This window comes from Typopeltis vanoorti, chromosome 9 (assembly GCF_054136105.1).
Source record: "Typopeltis vanoorti isolate ZY-2024b chromosome 9, IOZ_Tvanoo_1.0, whole genome shotgun sequence".
NCBI classification, from domain to species: Eukaryota; Metazoa; Arthropoda; class Arachnida; order Uropygi; family Thelyphonidae; genus Typopeltis; species Typopeltis vanoorti.
The window spans coordinates 43,807,256-43,831,473 of NC_143557.1; the positions used below are offsets into that span (position 1 = coordinate 43,807,256).

The 24,218-nt window shown below is 35.8% G+C and overlaps 1 protein-coding gene across 1 annotated transcript in view; it reads left to right on the plus strand.

Annotated features, from left to right (window-relative positions):
* The window catches only part of nonC (serine/threonine-protein kinase Smg1), a 1,124,353-nt gene that overhangs the window by 586,212 nt on the left and 513,923 nt on the right, over positions 1 to 24,218 (plus strand). Inside the window, exons 39-40 of the mRNA XM_090398044.1 lie at positions 9,122 to 9,351; positions 23,780 to 23,878. Of these exons, the coding sequence (XP_090254170.1) occupies positions 9,122 to 9,351; positions 23,780 to 23,878 (329 nt within the window). The remainder of the gene's footprint in view (positions 1 to 9,121; positions 9,352 to 23,779; positions 23,879 to 24,218) is intronic.

Here is a 24,218-nt window from a genome sequence, read left to right on the forward strand (position 1 = left end):
TTGTTAGTGCTGTTTCACTCCACTAAAATTTTATTGTGAATACTCCAATTATTTTGAATTCACCCTTCTGACCATGCTTTTTGACTTATTCAGTGCAGCAATTGTAAAACTTTTATTATTACCTGACACCACCTGGGAGTCCAAAGACTCACCGGGTGAGGGCACCTACATTAGATCTCTCCGTCTCCAGCACTCAATCCAGCAACTACAGCAAACCACGTCATCTACACCAACACCATCTACTGCCTACCACCACTAGTATTTTAGCAGACAATCACAAACATCCAAGCCCATGGTGGGATTCGAACCTGCAGCCTTTTGACTGGAGAGCAGATACGCTAACCACTCGACCACCCAGGCCAGCAACCAGCCTGGTTGGTCTAGTGGTTATACCTCCATATTTGCGCACTTCTGGTCAGATATCATTTACTCCTATTTCCTTTCCACATTTCTGGTTTATAATAGCTTTTTCTTCCTTATTTATTGATATGTACTCCTGACAACAATCCTCTTGAATATTTCTTTGACTGTTCTGTCACTTGTATGTTTTTTTAGTAATTTTTCCCCCATTCCTAAGTGTTTTCAATATCCTCCAGAACATTTTGCCATATTCATGAGATTTATTTAATTTTGGAAATTATTTTGCTTTCTTATACTTTTTTCTGTATTTTCTCATTTCATATGTTAATTTACATGCTAGAAATTTTTTGATATTCTTTCTTCTTTTCCTTGATTGCCTTTTCAGTTTACTGAGTTCATCATAATTTTTCTTAATGATTTTTCTATTTCACTCAGTAAAATGCAGGACTTTTCTTACCAGTATAAATCCAACGGAAAACATCTAAATATCCTTAACTAAAAGTCCAGAGTAGCATGCCCTTGATCTGTTGCTGAACTCAGTGCTGCTTTGATGGAGGAATGGAGACAAATTTCACCTGTCTGCTGCACATTGGTGGAAAGCCTCTCTTAAAGGATTCAGGAGGTGATCCAAACCAAACGTGGACATGTAAAATCTCTCATGATAAATTTTTAAATTAAATTTCCAAGATCGATTTCAAAGAAGTTTCCGAACATATAAAAATTAGAAATTATAATGTATTAAAATGAATGTTATATCTGTACTGTTAAAATGCATAAATTAATGTATATTGAAGTATATGTAAAATGGAAAGTAAGGGATTAACATGGATTATAGTGATGACGAAGTAAAAACAAAAGTTTGCAAGGTGATGTAAATGTAGAAATATGTCCCCATGAACAGAGGGAGCCAAAGTGATGTCATTGTGCTCGCAGGTAATCCTGGAAACTGCATCAGAAGAACAAAGGATTAGAGACGATATAAAACTGTGAGTATGAGATTTCAGAAACAACAGAAAAATGATCTCAGTGTCATTCCTTTTTAGAAATTAGGGCTCTTCCCCATGCAAAACAAACAAATTTGCTAGTGAACATCCATTTCCCAGATATGAGATATGCCGTCCATAGTATATGCCTCTAAAGCAGATGTGAGGAGAGTGCAGCAGTTCTCTTTGGTTAGAAAACCTGAGTTTAAAATCTGTGTAGTACTATGAGAACCTTCATCAGGGCTTTTCAACTGAAAATAAGTTAAACAGTCTCATACGGAGATGATGGTTTTTCACTACCAGGAAGTTTCGTTTTTCAGCAAACAGGCAAAGCACTGGAAAATAAACACTCAATATACTTGTCTCATATTTGTTTCTACCATAATTCCGATCAAAACAAAGTCACAGCCTTAGTCTACTCAATCATTTTCCTGATTGAGACAACTAAGCTTGGGTAGATAACTGGAGAGGGGTCGCTTCTTTTTACCAAGTGGCTGCAAATTCTTCAATATTGGCAATATTTCATAAAGCTTATGAAAATATTTAGATGTGTAGATGAATTTGGCTCTGTAAATAGCATAGTGCAAGGCCATCATCACCCAGTTTATTGGATGCTTTGGGGTGCATGCTTAGTCTTATCTCTGATGTTAATTACATATAGCATTAATGTGTTATAGATTTCCCAAATTTGGTGGTTGTGGACATAAAAAAAAAGAAAAGTGTTTGCACCTAGAGAGCATGTGTCCTGATGACCTTCCGTATTTTTATTCCCTCAAAAAAGGTATTATCAGCCACTTAGAGAGGAACCATATATTATTCTGTATGTTACAAAAACAACTTAAACAAATTCCTCTTCAAGAGGAACTGGAATTAGTACACTTGGGCATCGCTCTTTCCATATTCATAATCCAGAAAAGGACTGTTTTGATAACCCTGAAAGGGAACATTTTTGTTTTCATACTGTTCAAAATGTATATATCTCGAACAGTATGGAACACCCTAAAATAAAGATGAATGCACAAAGCAGATTTACATTCAAAACACCAGATTATTGTCCCATTTATATTTTTTTTTTAAGCAGATATGACATTTGCATGCAGTTTTTTTTTTTTTTTTTTTTTTTTTTTTTGAGGATGATAAAATTTCCAAGAAATAGTGTTAGCAGTTCCAGGCTTCAACTACAGAAGTCTGGAAGTATTTCCTGTTTTCCTGCTTGCTAAAGGAGGACCATAAACATTTTGCAATGGATTTCAACTCTATAATCTAGATATGTTATGGAAGACGTATCTTTTCTTGTACAGGAGGAAATAGTTCCAAATAATAAAATCTAATATTCTAATATTGCAACAATAAAATCTAATTCCTTATGCCAGATGTGGAGGATGTATAGCCCTTTTGTATTTAAGTACAATAACAATCTGTATATGGTGCTGTAAATGCAAATCACCGACTTCAGGACACACATAATAGTTATCCATTGTAACTCATTAACTTTCCCCAACAAGGGGTCTAGTAATTCCATTACTACAGCATCGACAAGGGAAGATCCAAATACAGGGTGTTTCAAAAAGAACAATCTGATTTCAAATAATTATATTTAATAATGAAAATGTGGTACAGTTACAAAATAAATTACTAAGTATGAAGTAAGGCCTAAAGTTTCACTCACCACAATTACAAATGTTCAATGTACCCTCCACCTGCTGCACGGGAAACATCAAGCCGATAGCTGAATTCATCCTAAACGCGTCTGAGAGTGTCTTCTGTCACAGAATTTACTGCAGCCGTGATTCTGGTTTTGAGCTCATCCAAGTCAGTGGGTAATGGAGGAACATAAACACAGTCTTTTACATATCCCCATAAAAAGAAATCACAAGGTGTGATGTCTGGAGATCTTAGAGGCCAAGAGTGTAGTGCCAAGTCGTGGGGTTCCGTGTGTCCAATCCAATGCTGAGGCAATGTTTCGTTTAGAAACCAACGAACTTGGAGGTTCCAATGTGGCGGTGCTCCGTCTTAGTGAAAAATGTAATCTTCAGATTCTTCATTCAGCTGCGGAAGTAGCCAGTCCTGCAGCATTTCAAGATAGGAGTTTCCCGTAACAGTGTTTTCCTCAAAAAAGAAAGTGCCTTAACCACGCTACCGGCCAAGACATCTATAGACGTCAAGGTTATCATGGATGCGAAGTGCATATTAAAATTGTAATACCATTGATATTACATTGAAATATATGATGGATACGAAGCGTTTGAGGATGCATATTTAATCCATAATGGCCGGTAATGTGGTTAAACCTTTCTAACAGAAACCGTGCAAAAAACATTAAGTTTTGGTGAATCATGTTCATGTTATATAATTTCATGTGGATTCTCAAGTCCCCATATGCGAACATTATGGTGCAAAACTTTATTGCTTAGATGAAAGGTTGCTTCTTCATTAAAAATCAACCTTTGTAGGAAGGTGTCGTCCTCAATGTCCTCTAACAGATTAGCACAAAAATCTGTTCTTTTTTTTTTTTTTTTTTTTTTTTTTTTTTTTTTTTTTTTTTTTGTCACCTACATGAAAAGCTTGCACCAGTTGCAGTCTATATGGCTTCATAAGCAAACATCGTCGTAACACATGCCAAACAGTCACATGAGGGATGGTGAGATCTCGGCTAGCATGATGAGTGGACTTGCATGGTACTCACTGAAAAGCTTCTTGAATTTGTTGCACATTCCCCTCTAAGGTGTGTGGTCATCCAGAACTCTTTCCCTTACATAAACACCCTGTTTCTTGAAATTGTCGCTACCAACGACGAATGTTTTTGTCCAGTGGGGGATCAATTCCATAACGTCGTCTAAACGCACGCTGCACCGTAATCACGGACTCAGTCTTGCTAAATTCGAGAACATAAAACACCTTCTGTTGACTAGACACCATCTTCTTATTAACTATGCTATTTGGGCACTAGTAGTGGCATCTAGCAGTCGTCATATCAAACACTGGGCCAAAGCTGTTCACATGGTACGTCACATTCATTTGTGGTTCGTGGTTGCAGAAATATACAATTTTCAAATCGGGACATTCTTTTTGAAACACCCTGTATTTATCATGTTCGAGTACAGTCTGCTTTCTCCTATAAGGTTTGAAATCCCAAAGTTATCCACTTTGTGCTTCGAAAAGCATAAATTTACCCCATACTTTTGGGGAATATTTGAGTTGCTCTCTTTTGAGGAATATACTGCTTACATTTCAATCTGCTTTTGAATGACATAAGGCTTTCATTGATATTCATGTCTCTTTCTCACTCAGGAATATAGTGATCTAAATTTCTGATGCGTTTTCATCAGAAAATCATAAATTTTGTTGAGGACTGGGCAAAAGATGTGTTGCCTGATCATATTCCTCATTATTCTGAGAATGCAAATATTTCAGAATGAACCTGAATTGTTTTTTCACTCATAACATCAAGAAACATCGACGTGTTCAGAATCCATTCTATATACCATACATATAGAAATACATTTTGAGAGTGGGCTTATTTCAAGATACCTTGTGCATTCAAGAGCATTTTAAACGTAAGTGGTATTTGGATATCTATTGGGCTTCATAGTGTACTGCGAGAATGCAGACTGTACTCAATTTGCTGATGTTTTTGGCAAGCATAAAAGTAAGTCTGTTCCACTATGAAGGAAAGAAAATCATTATTTGGAAACAGACAGAAGAAGCCTAAAATGTTGCTGTGTCAAAATCTTCAGTACCCGAGTTACCTATGAATGGAAACTGAGACATGCTGTATACACATAGTGAAAATTACCCATCTTCTGCATAAAAGCATGTTTAAACTACATGCAAAATGGCTATCTTCACAGCTAGAAAATTTCCCTCATCAACATCAGTAGAATAAGAGCTACTTCAAAGGCAAAGACTCTAATTTTCTGCATCTTCAGAACTTTTTTTTTTTTTTTATCCTATACTTTTGTTTTCTTCTGGGGAACATACTGCGTATATTTCGACCTGCTTTTGAATGGCATAATGTGCAACAGTACTTATACATGAATTTTGTTTGTATGGAGTATGTAAAAAAAAAAAAAAATTATGGAGATGCAGAAAAATTAGAGCCTTCGCCTTTCAAGTAGCTCTTATTCTGCTGATGTCGATAAGTGAAATTTTCTGGCTACAAAGGTAGCGATTTTGCATGTGGTATAGACATGTCTTTGTGCAGAAGATGGGTGATAGTCACTAAACGGTAAAGTATCAGTACTTCGAAACCGATGCTAGTGTTGATACTACTTGCCATCTCAGAAATGAATTGTGTCTTAGACATAGTTGCTAATATTCCTTAGCTTTGTTCTTTTCTCTCAATATTCTTGAAGTATTTTTGTACACCCTCTGTCCAAAAAGAAACTGAACTTTTGATGGAAAATAAAACACAGGCCAATTATAATTATTCAGATATTTTATTTCAATCAATATACTTTCCCTCAGCTTTGATACAGTGCTTGGCACAGTCATTTAATTCGTTAAATGAGTTTTTTATATCGGTTTTTGGGATACTGTTGAGGGCCATGGTTACTGTCGCTTGAAAGTTTTCAGTGGTGTCATATAGCTTTCCTTTCATCAGCAAATGAAGTTGGGGGAAAAGAAAGAAGTCACAGGGTGCTAAATCAGGTGAATATGGTGAGTGATCCAACACAAAAACCTGGTTTTTGCCCAAAAGCTCTCTCTCACAATGTTCGAACAATGAGATGGTGCATTATCGTGCAAAAGTGACCAGCTGTCTGCATCACGATATTCATGCTGTATGCGATGAATTCTCGCTATCATTGGCTTCAAAACTTCGAGATAAAACTCACCATTGACCATTTGGTCAGGTGGAATGAATTCTTTGTGGATAATGCCCTTGGAATTGTAAAAACAAATCAGCATTGTCTTTACTTTTGAACTTCTCCAAACGACTTTTTTACGGATGCCCCTCTTCTGGTGGTCTCCCCTCAGCACTCTGGCACTTTGTTTCGTGCTCATACTCAAAACATACATAAAACATACACACCTGTCACCAGTAACGATCGTTTCAAGGAGGTTTAAGCCCTTACAAGTGGTTTTAATGAGTTCCTTGCAGTGTTCATTTCAATACGTTTTTTTGGTGTTCGGTCAACTTGTGGGGAACAAATTGCAAATTCAATTTACGAAGGCCGAAACTGTTGTGCACAGTTGATTTTGGAATCCCCAATTCATCTTCAATCAATCTCACAGGCGATTTCAGGTTTTCTTAGATGAAATCATGCACACTTTTCGGAATCTTAACTTCGCTCAGACCAGGTTTTGCACAGTGCTGCCTTTCTTTTTCCTCAAGCGTCTCGCAACCACTTTGAAATCACTTAAACCACTCGTAAACTTGAGTACGGGGTAAGCATTCATCCCCGTATGCTTTTTGAAGCATTTGATGCGTTTCGATAAAACCTTTACCAAGTTTAACACAAAAGTCAATCACAGCTCTCTGTTTGAAACTCATTTTCCGACCGTTCGTCAAAACACACTATAACTCGGCTTCTAATCAAACAAATGTCATAAACAGTTGACACAACACTAATGAAGGTTGCCGCTTTCGACAACAATAAGATACAACAGGTGATGCCACTAGTTTCTTCTATTCTCAAGAAGATCGGTTGCTTTTTGGACATAGCATGTATGTCTGACATTCATTTCCTACTCTGTTATTTAGATCCCCAACTAGGACCAACTTTTCCCTTTTCATTGTGTGAGCTGCTTTCTCTAAAGCCTCAAAAAATTCCTCCCCTTCTACCTCAGTAGAACCTTCTGTAGGACCATAGGCATAAATAAGTCTCGTTGTCTAGTTCCCCATTCTGATATTGGCCCACATCACTCCACTTGATATTGCCTGCCATTCAAGAAGATTAGTCTTGTATTTGGTGTTGAGTATTATGGCTACTCCTTCTTTTCCTTGATTGTTATTGCCTGAATATAACATTTTATAGTTATTGCTCAGAAAGATCTCACCAGTTTTTGTCTTTTTTGTTTCAGTCACCCCAATTATGGCATTCTGATACTTATCTAATTCCTCAGCTAGCTCCATTTCTTTGCCATTCATGCTTCTTATGTTTATAATACCAATCTTGAACTCTGGGGATGTTGTTGGGGGTGTGTTTTAGGATTTGTGCCAGCTGACTTTTTGCTGTTTGCCCTGGTTCCCTGACAAAAACAACTGGAATCTTGTTTAACCAGGCATGAAATTCTGTCATGTTATATCATCATTTTATGATATATTTTACTTTAAGCCAATAAGAATACAATTTGTCAGCTAAATCCCAAATTGCCAGCCCACCCTCGTTCGTTCAGTATCTAGGTAGATACCTAACAGGTTGCACCACGAGAAGGTGAGGATTGGATATTAGGTCAGAAACCCTGGTTGGTTCTCCACATTCCTTTAAAGGCAATATGGAGGTGTCCTCTCAGTTATACATCTTTGATCCTTAAGGACCCTTATGAAAATTTTGGAAATAAAATTTTATTTTGATGCCTGTTTCGAATGATAAGCTGTAGGGACAGTATTGCTACTTCATAACTGCCACATAATATCAAAATTAGCAGAAAATATGAATATAACAGCTGACTTCATAATTGCAATTTATTTCAGTTTGTAGTGAGTGATTAGGGGAATCTAAGGAAGTTGAATTGCAAAGAACTATAAATTACATTATAAAGACTATGCCTTACATGATATGATTCTCTATAAAGAAAAATTGTGAAAGTGCAACCCTTCGTGCAATCTGTGACGTTACCTTCAAACTAAGATTATGAATAAAAAATATAGAAAACTTAACATGAAACATATCGAGGCTGTATTTATTTGAAGATTTAGATTTTCATGAATTTATAAAGGTTGTTTGGCAAAAATAATTTTCTTGAATCAAGTTCTGGGAGAATAAAATGTATTGGCAACTAAGATAATTAGCAAAAAAAAAATGGTAATGACATTGATTTTCCAAAGTGATATAATATTAAGTGAAGAAAGTATGAAAGGATCCCTTATTTTGCACTGGCATTACAAATTATAATTATACAATGAAAGAGAAAAAATAAACATAACTTTAGTTCTAATATAACTTAGATTCCAGTTGCCGAGCAAACAGCAAGCGACTATGTTTCTTGCTGTGAGTAACTGAACATAGCTACGTATGTGAGGTAATCTGGTTAAGTGTTCTCCTCGTTGTGAAGGATTATCGCACTTTGTAATGGACATCACAGCCAAATTGCAATTCTTATCCATGGTCTTTCAGCTGGGGGTTTGAATCGTATTCAGGTTCTGCTGGACATATATGTTCTGGCTGGTTAGGAAGTTTATTCTTCTGCAATGGCAGCTTGATCCTAACCTAATTTATTTCCATGGAACTATTGGTAAATATGCTTATTTTATCCTTCTTCCACATTTATAAGATTGTTTTTGCATTTATCTTACCATTTTCCTTAATTTTAACTCATTGTGCTTAGTATTGTTTTGTTAATGCAAGTTGTCAGTTATTCCCGTCATACTTACTAGCTGATTTATCATCTGGTAAGTATAAAGAGATATAAATGAGTTGTTTTTTGTTAACTCGATTATACTTCTGATTTGAAATCAGTAATGAAATTTACTTTGTGGAGTGAACTTAGATTGATTAATATAGGACGTTTCTCAGTGATTTTTTACATGTTCTTATGTGTTTTTAGGTAGCATTCGGATCTGCAATTTATCTTTTTTTTCTTTTTTTTTTTTTCTTATATATATATGTATATAGCTTCATCAGGTATTCCAGCAAAAGGTTCAACAGCAAGCTAGGTCTCATTTATGTATGGATCAAATTAGTCCATTGCTGGCATCCTTAAAATCAACAGTTATTCCTATGCCTGGAATTAGTACAAGGTCCTCTAATGTTATAACAGTAGAATCTGTCCACAATAATGTTTCTATTTTACCTACAAAAACAAAACCAAAAAAGCTTGCCTTTCTAGGTTCTGATGGAAAAAAGTAAGGTTTCCCATTATTTTTTTAATATATTTTTATTTATTTATTTTTGCAACCTTGTAAACTGATGCATTATTTCATGCCATCTGGTTTATTTTAACTTTATATAAAGTAGTATACAATAATTTATCTCTTTTTTTTACTGACTTATTGGATTTACTGGGATATATTGATATATGTAAAACTCATAATACAAAAGTATACTCTTCTCTTCAGTGGGAGTGAGGACATAACATATCTAAAGTAGTAAAATATGATTTTTGGTATTTTTCGAATTGATTGGTTGTATAAACAAACTCAGAAATGAAAAAAATTCAGTGTTCCTAGAGTTCATCTTCAAATATATGATACTGCTGTTACAACGTATCATATGCTGTTACAGTGAATTCATTATTGTTTTATTTGCTTTTGAGAGTTGAGTGTATACCTGCTTTGTACACATTTTACAGATTTACAATTTGAATGCCATTTTGAATCATAGTTATTTGCAGATATATTCTCTGAACAAGCTTGGAATAATAAGTCTGATAGCAAAAGTAATTAATGAGCTAGAGGGTGACATTTGATTAACCTAGTCAGGCATTCACCAGTTAGTCTCTTTTTAAATGTATAAGATTGACATTTAAGGAATTTCTCATTATATTACTCCAAACATTGAAACTTAAATGTTTGGTAGGCAGAATTTTTAATTTCAGATGTTGTCATTGGTATTATTATAATTGTCCTAGAAGTTCTATCAATAGATAGGTCAAAATATGTATTAACCTATTTATTCAGTTTAATTGTAATAAGTAATTATTTAATGCTTTTAAATGTAATGGCTTATGTGTTGGTGCTTAACAGTTATATGCAGATCACGTTTAGAGAACATCTGAGCGTAGTGGTATGCAGAAAGTATTGTTGAAACCACACATTATGTTCATATGTTTGTTAATCTCACACAATATGTAGTATAAACACCAGAATAACAAAATAAATAATTTATTTATTAATGCATTGCTAACATATTTTCTTAAATTTCAACATGCATTTTCAGTTCATATATTGTAACTGTAGTAAGATAAATATGTAATAAGCTTAGTTAAATAAATTGTTTCTACAATATCACTTAGATGTTGTGGAAACAATTTAGAATGTAAAAAGGACTAGCGTCTCATCAAAGCATCCTCTTGGTGCCAAATAAAAAATGAAGTTTATTTTAAGAAATAAGCTTATTCTTGTTGAGAGGCTTATACGCTGGTTAAACATGATAACTAATATTTAAGGAATTCACAGCATATACTAGAAATATAGATTAAATAAACTTTAATTTATACTTTCCGATATTTCGGCGAATGTCACATTGCCATCTTCTTGGGAACTTACTACTAAGACACGTGCACACAAGTACTAATAACAGCAAATGAGACTAAAGCTAGGAAGCTAGCGTTTTCCTAAAGTCCTGATGGTGCCCCCTGGCGGGCTATATTGGTAGTTCTTGGCCTTTGGGCTGAAGTTCTTCTGATAAACGTTTCCCAAATTTGGGGCAGTCTCATGCATCCAAATTTGTTGAGTTTTGGCATGTTCCTAAGGGCCGAGGCTGATTCCATGAATAGTCTTTTATACTTGAACTTGCTGCGGTGTATTATTGTGGCTTTCTTCCATCTTATTCTGTGGCGAGTATCCAGAGCGTGGTCTGCAAGCCCAGAGTGGCTGTACTGGTGAAATCGGATGTAATCCTTGTGTTCTGAGATTCTGATATTTGCTGTCCTGCCTGTTTGGCCAAAGTAGGACAGTTTACAGCTGCAAGGGACCTGGTATACACCAGGTAGGTCTAGGGGAAGTGGTTGGTCTTTGGTGGAGCGGATAAGGGATGCCAGTTTTCTATGTGGTCTGTAACAAGTGGTCAAGTCATGTTTTTTTAAGATTTTCTTGATTTTTTCCGAGGTGCCTCGGATGTAAGGAATGGTGATGGATTTAGAATAATCTTTATTGTGAAGGGGAGGGGGTGGTGGGTTGTGGATAACTGGGTTAAGTATTTTTTGGAGGGGGTAGCCGTTGGCTGAGAAAGTGTCACGGATGTGATTTAGTTCAGTGGTTAGGGCTTGATCATTAGAACAGATTATTTTTGCCCTGTTGAATAATGTTTTAATAACTCCATATTGTTGTGAGGGGGTGGTGGTGGGATTGTTGGTGAATGTATCTGCCTGTATGGGTGGGTTTTCTATAAACTGAGAAAATCAAGGTACCATCAGGTTGGCGGGTGACTAGTGTGTCTAGGAAGGGGAGGTTATTGTTTTCTTCTTTTTCCAGGGTGAATTTGATTCTAGGTTGTTGGTTGTTTAAGTGTGTTAGGAAGGAGAGGAGTGAATCCGGGCCACGTGGCCAAATAGCGAAGACATCATCAACGTAGCGAAGCCATATGGTAGGTTTTTGTGGGCTGAGTTTAACGCTTTCTCTTCAAACGTCTCCATGAAGAAGTTGGCCAAGGGTGGGGAAAGTGGTGAGCCCATGGCTGTCCCCTCTATCTGTTTGTAGAATTTTTGCTGCCAAACGAAATAGCCTGAGTTCATTGTAAACTGAAATAGGGCTGAGATATCGGGAGGAAATTTAGCTTGGATTAGCTCTAAGGTTTCTTTGAGGGGGACATTCGTGAATAGGGAGGAGACATCAAAACTGACCATTATGTCATTATGTTGGAGTGTAAGGTTTTCTATACTGGCTTTGAAGTGGGCTGAGATTTTTATGTGTGATGGTGTATTGCCATTATAGTGTGAGAGCGCTTTGGCTAAATGCTTGGCTAGTTTGTAAGTGGGGGAATCAATGCCATCCACTATGGGACGTAATGGCACATTTTCTCTGTGTACTCGGCGTCCAAACCTAAACTACAAACCAACACTGTTGTTAACCTTTCGTCAGCTACCTTAAAGCCAGAAGCACTCCACGCTCTGTCACGTGGTCACAACTTCGCCATTGCTCCTAAGAAATTACCGGCCGAGGAATTAATGATCCAAATTGAACGCGGAATTCGCCAACTTCCAAACCACATCGCCAACGATATTAGATTGGATGTAGCCTGTGTTCCCAATAAAGCAAAACCTCCAAAATCCTCCAATATTTGTTTTACCCTAGTTGTAGTTTATCAGCTGATGATTCTGGTTAGACATCCAATGAAATATTAGTTCCATTTATTTATTTATTTACTTCTAATGATGTATTTATACTGTGAAGCACATCACCTATACATAGTTGGAGGAAATGTTAACTACACACCTAGATTTTTGATAGTAAATCATCATAAATAATCATGCTCCCACTTTTTTTTCCAGATCACGTTTAGAGAACATTTGAGCATAGTGGTATGCAGAAAGTATTGTTGAAACCACACATGATGTTCATATGTTTGTTAATCTCACACAATGCATGTCCCTGCTGTGTTATTAACTATTTGGCATCACCATTTATGACATATGCCATGAAAAGATAACAGGAACACTGTAAATCAGAAAATTTCCACAAGATAAATAACAAAACACTTAAAAAATAATCACATTACAATTATACAAAGCACAACCTATTATTACTCACTGAATCTGGTATGTCATCTTGGCAGCTGCTGTTTACCTTAGTTGAAGAAATTGCACTTCACAGAAATCCTTGTAACAAGAGTGATACGTGTGTGTGTGTAGGTGGTTAGCTCTGATCTGATATCCTGTTGAGAAAATGCTCAACCTAGAATCTTCCCTTTTGGATCTCCTCTGACTGAAAAATTTTCCTTATGACATTTTTCAGCATTCATTTGCTGCGTTTATCATTTATTTAAATAACCACTCTGAACTGTTTGTTTATCAATCTGTAAAATTCAGTTTTCTGCATTCCTGACAACCAAACATTGCAGATGCTTTACTTGTAACTTTCAGTAACCACAACTCATGCTACTTTTCTTCAGTAGTACCAATCAAGGTGGAAGAGATGCTGATATTTTCTTTGTACAATGATCTAATACAAATTATCCATCTCTCTCTCTCTCTCTCTCTCTCTCTCTCCCTCCCTAAATCAAAATACCAGATAATCCTTATTGTAGCAGTATCCTTGCCTTTTTTTAATCAGTTTTCTTTGTATATTACAGATGTCACTACTGGTTACCAGGAGGCATTAAATGCCTGCTGGTAACTGAGACCATAATCTCTCCCATTTTTTCCTTAATGCCAAATATACTTCATGTAGCCAATCTCAGTTTTATTTTCTTTGACGTTATTGTGGTGTCAAATAGAACGAATGACTCTCTTTTTGCCTCCTTTCCATAGTCTGATTTCTTTCTGACTCTTTTCCATAGTCTTTTTTTATTTTTTTTTTATTCATTCATTCATCTTCGAGGCCCACCTTTCCAAACTGGGATGTGGGGGCAGCAGCTGCAAGAAGAACTTCCAATGGTCACAATCCTCTGCAACCAAGCTCAGATGTTCTGGTGGGATTCCCAAATGTGTCCACCCAAGGTTTTGGATGTAATCTATCCAGCGAGTCCTTGGCCTTCCACGTGGCCTCCCACCCTCTGGCTTGGCAAAGAGGGCCTACTAGGGGAGCCTCTCGTGGCATTCTGACCAGGTGCCCGTAGCAATGTAACTGATCTCTCAACACGGAAAAGCAATGGTTGAGTATTGAGGGTTTTCCGAATTGCAGAGGTGAGGTGACTCTGTAGAGTCTTGTCAGCCCTGCAACCCCTCGAAGGAACCTCATTTCAGCCACTTGGATTCGTGTCTGCATTCTTTCGGTCATTACCCAACTCTCAGGATGGGGACATAGATTAAAGACAGCTATTTTTGAAGTCTGGCTTAACCCCCGCTTCATTACTACCGAATGACCAAGCTCTTGCAAAATTGCACTTGCTGAGCCAATCTGAGTATCTAGCTCTTCGTTCCACTTTCCATCACTTGTGAATATGGACCCCAAGGTATTTAAACTTCTCCACCTGCCTCAGTGGGACTCCACTCACATGTAGAGTGCACTGGGATAGTTGTCTTGAAACCACAAATGTTTCAGTTTTGGCCACACTGATCCTCATTCCGGCATCTGCACAAACAGCTACAAACATATCCAGGGTCTGCTGGAGGTCATCTGTGGAAGAGCTAAGCAGAACTAGGTCATCTGCAAAAAGCAGACGTCGAATGCTACATCTTCCAATTCTGACACACTCACTGCCCCGGCTGTGCCTATCAATCCAGTCCATAAATATTATGAAAAGGAGGGCTGACAGAACACACCCTTGGCAGAGGCCAATGGAGACTGTTAAAGGTTCAGACTTTGTGCTGTTTACCCTGACACAAAACTCCAGGCATTGATACAGGGACTTGATGGCAGTTAATATTTGGCCATCCACTCCTGAAATACTTGCCAAAGCTTATCCCGAGGAACCCAGTCATATGCCTTCTCAAAGACTTGCCTTAAAGTGAAGATTTGGTCAGTTGCTTCTACTAAGACGAAACTCACATTATTCTTCCTGGAACTTTGACTCAACTATGCTCCTGCACCTTCTTTCCAAGTACCTAGCATATACTTTCCCAGGCAGGCTGAACAAAGAGATGCCACGATAGTTGCTGCAATCTCTCTGGTCCTCCCTTCTTGAAGACTGGTATTATTATGCCTGTCTGCCATTGCTTGGTGCTCGCCCAGATATACTAATAAGGAATTAAATAGTATATTTATTTACTTAAATTAAACTTGCGAAAATATTATATTGTTTCATCCTTTATATAAACGTAAGCAAGCAAAGTTTGTGCAGGAAGTATATTCACAGCTAGGCTACTTGAGTATGTGTGTGTGTGTGTATATATATATATATATAGGAATACCTTGTATAGCGCAGCTAATTGGTTCCAAGAAGCATCCGCGCTATGCAAAACTGCGTTGTTTGAGGTCTATTTATAAAGGTTTTCAATTTAATTTGTTTATTACAAAAATTTAGGATAATAAAAAATTTTAAAAATGAAAAAAATTGTTATTTTTATTAACTAAATAACAAATAAAATCCTTTTAAATTGATATAGAAGTTGTAGAAAACAAAACAAATATTGCTTCAATTTTAGCATACAGTAATTTACTTTTTACTAAAGTAGTCTTAGTGTTAGTTGAACCATCCTTGTCTTCTTTGTCTCTTCAAATACTAGATCTCTGTAGCATTTGATGGAATTATTGAGACTTTGTCTCACTTTGATGCTTCTTTCCAAATTTGAAGCATTTATGAGAAAGTCGGAAGCGTCGTCGTTTTTTCTCACAAAAGTTGAAAGATCAGCAAAGGAAAATTCTTCAACCATGACATCAGTTGGGTCATCTTCGTCTTCTTCTGCTTCATAGGCTAGTTGTTGTTCCAACTCCAAGAGGGTTTCATCATCCAGATCATTTGAATGAGAATCAATACATTCGTTCACATTCTTACAATCTAAACTTGTAAAACCAAGATCTTTGCCCATCTGCACAATTTCTGTTGAGATTACCTCTTTCTGTGTTGCAGAGGCAACAAAGTCCTTTGAACAGTGCAGCAAGATATTATGCCATACGGCTCTCATATTGCTTTGAGTCACCTCTTGCCAAGATTCATAAATATTTTGAATGGCATCTTTTATGTTAAATTTCTTCCAAAATTCACTCAAAGTCCAAGAATCTTCTTCTTCTTCTTCTGCTGCAGCTTTAATACCTTGAGCAAAAGTTTGTCTTAAATAGTAAGCCTTAAAAGGGGAGAAAACGCCTTGATCCATCGGCTGCAGAATTGATGTTGTGTTTGGTGGGAAAAAATTAATCTTGACATTTTCATCTAAGTCAGTCAATAGAGTTGGATGGCCTGCATTGTCTAATAAAAGCATAATTTTGAAAGGAATATCATTCTTTTTAGAATAGCTTTTAACTTCAGGGCAAAAACAAGTTTTAAACTAGTTTTCGAAAATTGAACAAGTCACCCACGCTTTTTTATTCGAACGGCAATGAACAGGTAAATGTTCTTTGTAAAACTCTTAAGAGCTCTTGGGTTTTCCACTCTGTACACTAACAGTGGCTTCAATTTTAAATCACCTGATGCATTACCTCCTACTAAAAGTGTCAATCGGTTTTTTGACACTTTATATCCAGCTTATGTTTTTTCCTTCTCTGCTAGAAATGGGCGTGATTGCATTCTTTTCCATTACAACAATCTTGTCAGCATTAAAAATTTGATGATCTATGTAGCCTTCCTTCTCAATAAGCTCCTTCAATTCGTTGGGAAATAATTCTGCAGTTTTAGTGTCAGCACTTGCACTTTGGAGTCCCATACACTATTTGAAATTGTAGAACCACCTACACCTTGCTATAAAAGTTTCACTGGTTGTACCTCCTTCATTTTCGCTTTCATTTTCTTTTATTTTGTCATATACACTTTTGCCTGGATTATCGTTTGACTCAAAGGAATCTTTTTCTGATTAAATCTTCAATCCAGATCATTAGAAGGTGTTCCGTATTTTCCATTGTAGAAGATCGATTTCTTGTGATTACTTTTGACATATAAAAAGCGGTGCTCATTACATGTTGTTTAATCTTTTCTTTGCTCTGAATAATTGTTCGTACAGATGACTCATTCTTTGAATTCTCACGTGCTATTTTAGCAAGCGAAGCGCCATTCTTGTGACATTTTATAACTTCAAGTTTCTTCTCTAATGTCAACCACTTGCGTTTTTTTGTTACTCCAACAGTGTCTTCTTTGTTTTGTCTCTTTTCACTCATACTTAAATAATAAAAAAATATTAAATACTAATATTAACGTAAATAATAAAATGCCATTGGGAAAGAACATGTTTATATGAGAGCCAATCGAATAACTACTGCATAAATGTGGCTCTCAACTGTCACTTGCAGCATCTGGGAGTCGCCGTTCAGTGACAATGTTAGTGTAATAATGATAAGTGTAATAATAAAAACTGCGTTAGACCAAAACCCGCGTTGTTCAAAACCGTGCTATACAAGGTATTCCTGTATATATATGTGTGTGTATGTGTGTGTATATATATATATACAGGGTGTTCGGGATAAATTTGACAGTTTCGTAAGGAAAAAGAAAATCTTCTTTGTATCTATTAAATTTAATGAATTGACAAAAAAACATTACAGGCAGAGTTAATTACAATACTATCAACAAGATTTACTCAAAATAACCACCATTAGCATCGATCATAGCTTCAATTCTGCTTCGGAACCTCGAACAAGCTGATGCTACAGTCTCCCTGGGAAGGGCCGCAAAAACTGTTTTAATTTTATCCATTAACTGGGCTTTTGTATTACTGGAAGTGCGATTGGTGTCTTTTTCAACTGCGCCCCATACAAAATAATCCATGGGGTTAAGGTCTGGGGAGTTTGGAGGCCAAACATTTGGACTGGTGAAGTCGTAGAAATTTTCAGACAACCATTTTTGACTTTTCCCAGAGGTGTGGCAAGGGGCCGAATCCTGCTGCCATACATACGGCCTACCATTGGCTACCCTTGTTATCCAGGGCTTGACTACAGTTAGCAACTCCACGAACAAAGCCCGAATTCCAATGCCAGGGTTCTTCAACACCTGTTCCTGCAGATTTGCGAGGAATTCTGCTGTACGAACGCAATCAGATCGTCTGCTAGGGATCTTTCTTCTTGCTACATCCTCGTAGTCACCATTGCAAGTCTCTAGTTCATGCCTGATTGTTTTTACTGTATTCAGGGAGCATTGGGCAGCAGTCGTAATATCCTTATTTTGATGGCGGGCACGAATTATCATGATACAAGTTATTCTCTTCCATGATTCAGGTGGGTTCCAGCTATCCATCCTTTCTGACATCTTGTATATGAATGAAGAAGGGTCCAAACTTTTAAATGAAGAGAAGTGTGTGTTAATACATGTAACTTACGGAAAAATATAATTAATTATAAATATGTCAAATTTATCCCGAACACCCTGTATATATATATATATATGTGTGTGTGTGTGTGTGTATATATATATATATAGGCTAATGACTTCACATTAGTTACCTTAATATCCCATAATGCAAAACATACATCCTTTTGGATGTGTACAATGCAGTTCATTATGGGAAGCACCACTACTCAGACAAGTTTCAACTGTAATTTGTTGAGGTATTGTTCACTACTAAAGAATCGATATAAGTGGATCATAACTAAACTCATCGCTTCTAACCTGAATCACTCCATCACAGGAAACTCAGCATTGGCATAGAAGATATCTTCACAAATAGTCACATTATCATCCAACACATTAGTATGGTACACCAAAAATACTAACACACAGAGCCAGCGATACAACTCTAATCGTTGAACTCATCTATCTTGTCCAGAAAATAGAGAAAAATACTAAACCCTTCGAAATATTTCCCTAATATACAAAACCACAACAAAACTGTTACTATTCCATATTTCAGAGCATATTTGAAAAGCTATGCAGAGTACTTAATAAATGCCAGCTCTACTTCACATTTAAACCATATATCAAACTGGCAACTCTCATTCAATGGACAAACTCTTTCCTTTATCACATTCAGGAGTCCATGAATTTTCCTTTACTTGTGACTTGGCTTACTATGGACAGAAGGGAAGATCTGTTGGCATCTGCCTCAGAAAACATAAGAAATACATTGAGCACTATCTTTTGTAACCTTTTCACCCACGATTAGATTAAAAATAAAAAATGCTACATAGAAATCATCACAAATTAGAGACAGTTTGGTTTTTGGAATCAGCAGCAGCTTTAAAACATTCCTATTAATGAACTATTAATTTACCAAAAATTGAGAGGACAGTCGTTTTAAAATTGAATTAATACTTATCAACTCTACTTTCTCTGTGTCGAATAATAAATGGCATCAATTAATACATTTTAATTATAATTTTAAAAACCATTCCCACTATTAATTGCTGTTTGTGTGCTGTGAGAAACTATTTGTTCTCTGAAAGTGAAGGTTAGGAAATCAAACAAAATATTAGCAACTAAGTAAATATATTATTTATTTTCTTGTGTCTTGCGTTGTGAATTAAACAATGATTTAAAAAAAAAAACTTAACATGAACTGCCATCACAAACCCTTTCTACTTGTCAATGGTCTGTTTGTCCATTCCTTTGATTCAGATGCCTGCTCCAGTTGAATAGCAGAAATAATTCTAACTGAAATGAAGTTCTTTGTGCTGTATTCTTTTCCAAATACCTGAATTCTGTCCAAGTCTCAGTATGTCATTGTTTTCAATGTGTTCAGCATATCAGGAGCATGTTGTAAAGAAAACTTAAGATTTTCACTCTGATATAATGCAGTGCAAAATAGCTGAGGGAAGGATTCTGGTTATCTAAGGACTGAATGCAAAGATGTCTTGCCTCCTATTCATATAACAGTAAAGTCTTGTGGTCTCTTGCTATTAGATGCAACTTCTGCCCTTTCGTCATACATATTCAGTTGATAACCATGCAACGTGACTCAAAGGTAATGCATACCTTTTTGGCATCATTCATGTCTTCCAGATCTTTCACAGATGATTGCTTTAAAATACTTTGTATTGGTTCCCCCCTTTTCTCTTCTAGCCTTTCATCAGAAAGAAATCAGAAGAATCTAGAATAAATTTGACACCGGTAAGTCTTCTGGTCTTTATGATTTGAGTACAGTCAAAGGTTGCACTCAAAACTTATTCTCAACTTTTCAGTTGTTCTACCTTATACATCATATGTATAAGGAAGAACAACAGAAAAGGGTTTTGGAAGGAAGAACAACCTTTTAAGGAAGAAAAAAAAGTAAGCATATATTCAGTATGTTCCAAAAAAATAAAGAATGATAAGTCAGCCATCTCAAACTATTGTTCCATTGTTCTCACTCCGTTTCTTCCAAAAATCAGCAAGGAAGTCATCAACAGTCGTTGTCAATCTTTGAATGCTATTCACATGTTTGGGAGTAATTCAACAGTATCCTCCATAAAAGCACTTAAGGTTGTACCGAAGAGGTCAGTATAATTAATTGATCCCCTCCACACACACAGAGAGAGAGAGAGAGAAGAGGGCAATTCAATTAATTAGTTGTTCTGTTTCTCCCCTATCCTGCTGTATTAGCCACCATCATTCCTCCACTTTCTTCATTTTCATCCTCCCATAATGGTTAGTCACAGTGGCCTATCACAGCCAAGTAACTTTGTTTCACGGTAGCCTAATTAATACCGTGATAGAATATTTAATCCTGTTTGTTGTTTGGATGTTCTAGTGAACTTATCTCTTTAGAATAAATGAAAAACTTAAGTATAAAACTAATTTTCATTTCTGACTTTTTGACATCTTTGCTTCATTTTAGTAGTGATTACCATCTAATTAATATCGACAATTTTGACTTGACATCTTTTGAGTGATTTTAGTAGTTGAGAGCATTATGTGTAGTTAGGGAGGTAATTTAAGAAAATCGGTTTTCAGGGATAAAAATTCGAATAAGTCAGAGTGAAAGAGCATGGCAACAATATGATAGTTGAGTATGGCATCATTTTCAGGCAGAGATCAAAATGAGTTGGAAATAACCACTGTTTCCATTAAATTGCATTAAAGTTTTTAATCTAAGAAAGTTGTTTATTATTATTATGCTTTTATGAGGATGAAGGTTTAGCATAATCACATGGTGTAAATCTTGTGATGATGATGCTGTTGCAGTAATTCCCTACCATTCTTCCAGGAGAGCATTAGTGAGGTCTGTTACTGATATTAGGCAATTCAGTCTAGCTTCCAATCAGTGTTCTAATTTATCCCACAGATGTTAAATTAGATATAACTAGAAATTAATTTAATTAGAAATTAGAAACTAAATTAGAACACTGATTGGAGGATGAATTGTCTGACATCAGTAACTGACCTCACTAATGCTCTCCTGTTAGAATGGTAGGAAATTACTGCAACAGCATACCAAAATCTACTGGAAAGCCCTTCCAGAAGATTGAAGGCTATTGTAACATTAAAGGTATATTAAATGCCTTTCATATGAGAGAGTTGGAATGAGTAGGAATCAAGATATATATGATCAGATAGCATATAAATCAGGTTTGCCTGTATATCTACATACATTAATTGGTTCCACACTGTGCATTATTTTCAGTACTGTACAGTATTATACTATTTCTCATTGAGTACTAAATAAAAAAATATGATAAAATATCTCACATAACTATTTGAATGTTCTCTTAATATGGCAGTTATCTTTACCTTCACGATTAAAGTATTTACTTGCAGCTATTCTTTCTAAAAATAAACTTTAATTAGTAACTAAACAATTATTCTTTAGCCTCATGGGTTGGTTATAGGAAATCTTTGCTGTTACATATTGATATCTAACAAATAGAGCTACAGGAAATAATTTTAAAATAATATTAAAATTTAATATTTGTTGAATGCTGTTTGTTTAACCAAATGGAATGATTTTTCAGAAATATTGTAAAAATATTGTATACCTCTTTATTCTCACTTTAAAGATTAAAATTTATAATTTATTGAATACTGTTTCTTTTAGCAAATAGATTATAGAGATGTACTAGCACATCATTTGAATTGGAGCTAGAACTTCATAGATGTTTGGGAAGGAAAACATATATTTCTTTTTTTCATAGAGTTTCTTGTGACATGCATGCATATTTTAAAGCAAAGATCATGAAATATCAAGCTGTATTTCTTGCGATCTCTCAAAACTCTTCCCCCCCCCCCCCCCCAAATAATAATTAGAGGGTAGTACACTAGAAATTTCATTTATTATAGTTTTCTTTACTTGCAAGAATATTTCTATGGGGCAAGTTACTTTAGATACAGTTATTGTATATTTGCCATTTTTTTCCCACCATCAAACAGTAATGTAGGATACTTCCACTCCCAATACAATACAATCATTATGATTATTATTATTATTATTATTATTATTATAATATTTCAGGCCTCCGTGGAGTCATCGTTGGAGGTCCTTCCTAAGAACATAAAGTCTGTCAAGATTCATCGAGCGGAGGTCCCCCTTAAGAAACACAAAGTCTATCATACCACTCCTTAAACTCATTGACCGTTCCCACTCTCACCACTCCATCAGGCAATGCATTCCACGGTTCAACCACCCTCCATGCAAAGAAACCACTCCTCACCCTCTTGCAAACAGTTTCCTTTTGTAACTTCCAGGGATGGCCTCTTGTCATCACTCCTTCCAGCTGTTCAACCAAGCAAAAGAACTCCCCGGTGTCAACCCTGTAACCACCTCTCAACAGTTTAAAAGTATCAATCATATCACCTCTCCTTCTTCTATCCACCAAATTCTGCAGTCCACATTCCCTTAGCTGATCCTCATAACTAACATGGTACAGTCCTGAAACCATCTTTGTTATCTGCCTTTGTATCCTTTCCACAGTTAATTTATCCCCTTCAAATCCTCGGGGCCAAATCTGAGAACAATAGTCTAAGTGTGGTCTGATCAGAGACTTATACAACGGAATGATAACCCTTTTATCTCTGTAGGTCAGTGTCCTTCTGATTATTGCAGCAATCCTCTGTGTTACCTTCACCACCTTTGCAATATGTCCCCTAAATTTCAGGTTTCTATCAATCATCAACCCCAGATCTCTTGTCTCCCCTACTTCCTCCAGTATAACTCCTACCATAGAGTATGCAGCATCCCATCGATGTTTCCCAGACCTCAAGATCTTACATTTTGCTGCATTAAACCGAAATCCCTATTCATTTGCCCATCTCTCTAGCTTATTCAAATCCTCTTACAGGGCTGCTGCATCTGTACTATTACTAATAATCCTTCTCTGCTTCTCATAAGCTGTCAATCACTTTAATAACGAAGTTTGAAGACCCAGTATTGGTTTACAACTTGGTTGTGAAGTGGTACTGGATCTTTGTTGTTCTTTCAATGGCATTTGATATCAAATGAAGCAATTTAGGTCCTTTTTTATATGATAATGTTTATACACTAGTTATAACATAAATCACATATGAAAAGTTCACCCTTTGAGAATATCATTTGAAACATCAAAAATAATTAAAAGAAGAATGACAAATACCATTATGCACATTTTGAATCAATTATTAGGTCACTGACATTCTTAATCAAAATCACTAATAAAATGTACATATATAGGCTTCTGTATACAGTTCATTGTCTGACAAAGTTCATATTCTCATAAGGCTTTTGATTACTTTCAAGACACTTTGAGTTTCAAAGAAAATATTCTTTATATTTGATACAAAACCATAATGGTATTTGTCATTCTTCTTTTAATTATTTTTGATGTTCAAATGATATCAAAATAATTGTTAAAAAAGAATATTGTGGTACCAGAAAAGACTGTTTTTTTTTTTTTTTTTGATATAATTGTCACAATTATTTTCAGATATTATATGTCCAGTTTGTTTTTAACACATCGATACTCATAAAGGAATGTTGTCTTTCAGGTATACATACTTATTTAAAGGGCTTGAAGATCTTCATTTAGATGAACGTATTATGCAGTTTCTTTCAATTGTTAATAATATGTTTATGAAAAATAAAAGGTAATTTTATTAATTCTCTCAGAAATTTGCAGTTTTTATTATATGTTTATATAATGGTAACTCAATCATTTAGCCTCTAGCATATATTTAAAAAGCATGGCATGTTTATATAATCACTTAGGTTACTTTTAAGTGTTTCTGCTTTGCTGATTTTCTTTCTGTAATTGTAATTACTGAAGGGAATCTACTTTTGTTTTGCTGTATACTGCAAACGAGAGTTTGAAAAATTCATGATCACATACTACATATTCTAGAAAATAACTTCATAATCTACTCTCTAGAGGTGATTTGCTGAATGTCAATGCATTAATTTAATTCAATTTTCCACAGTGTAAGTTGA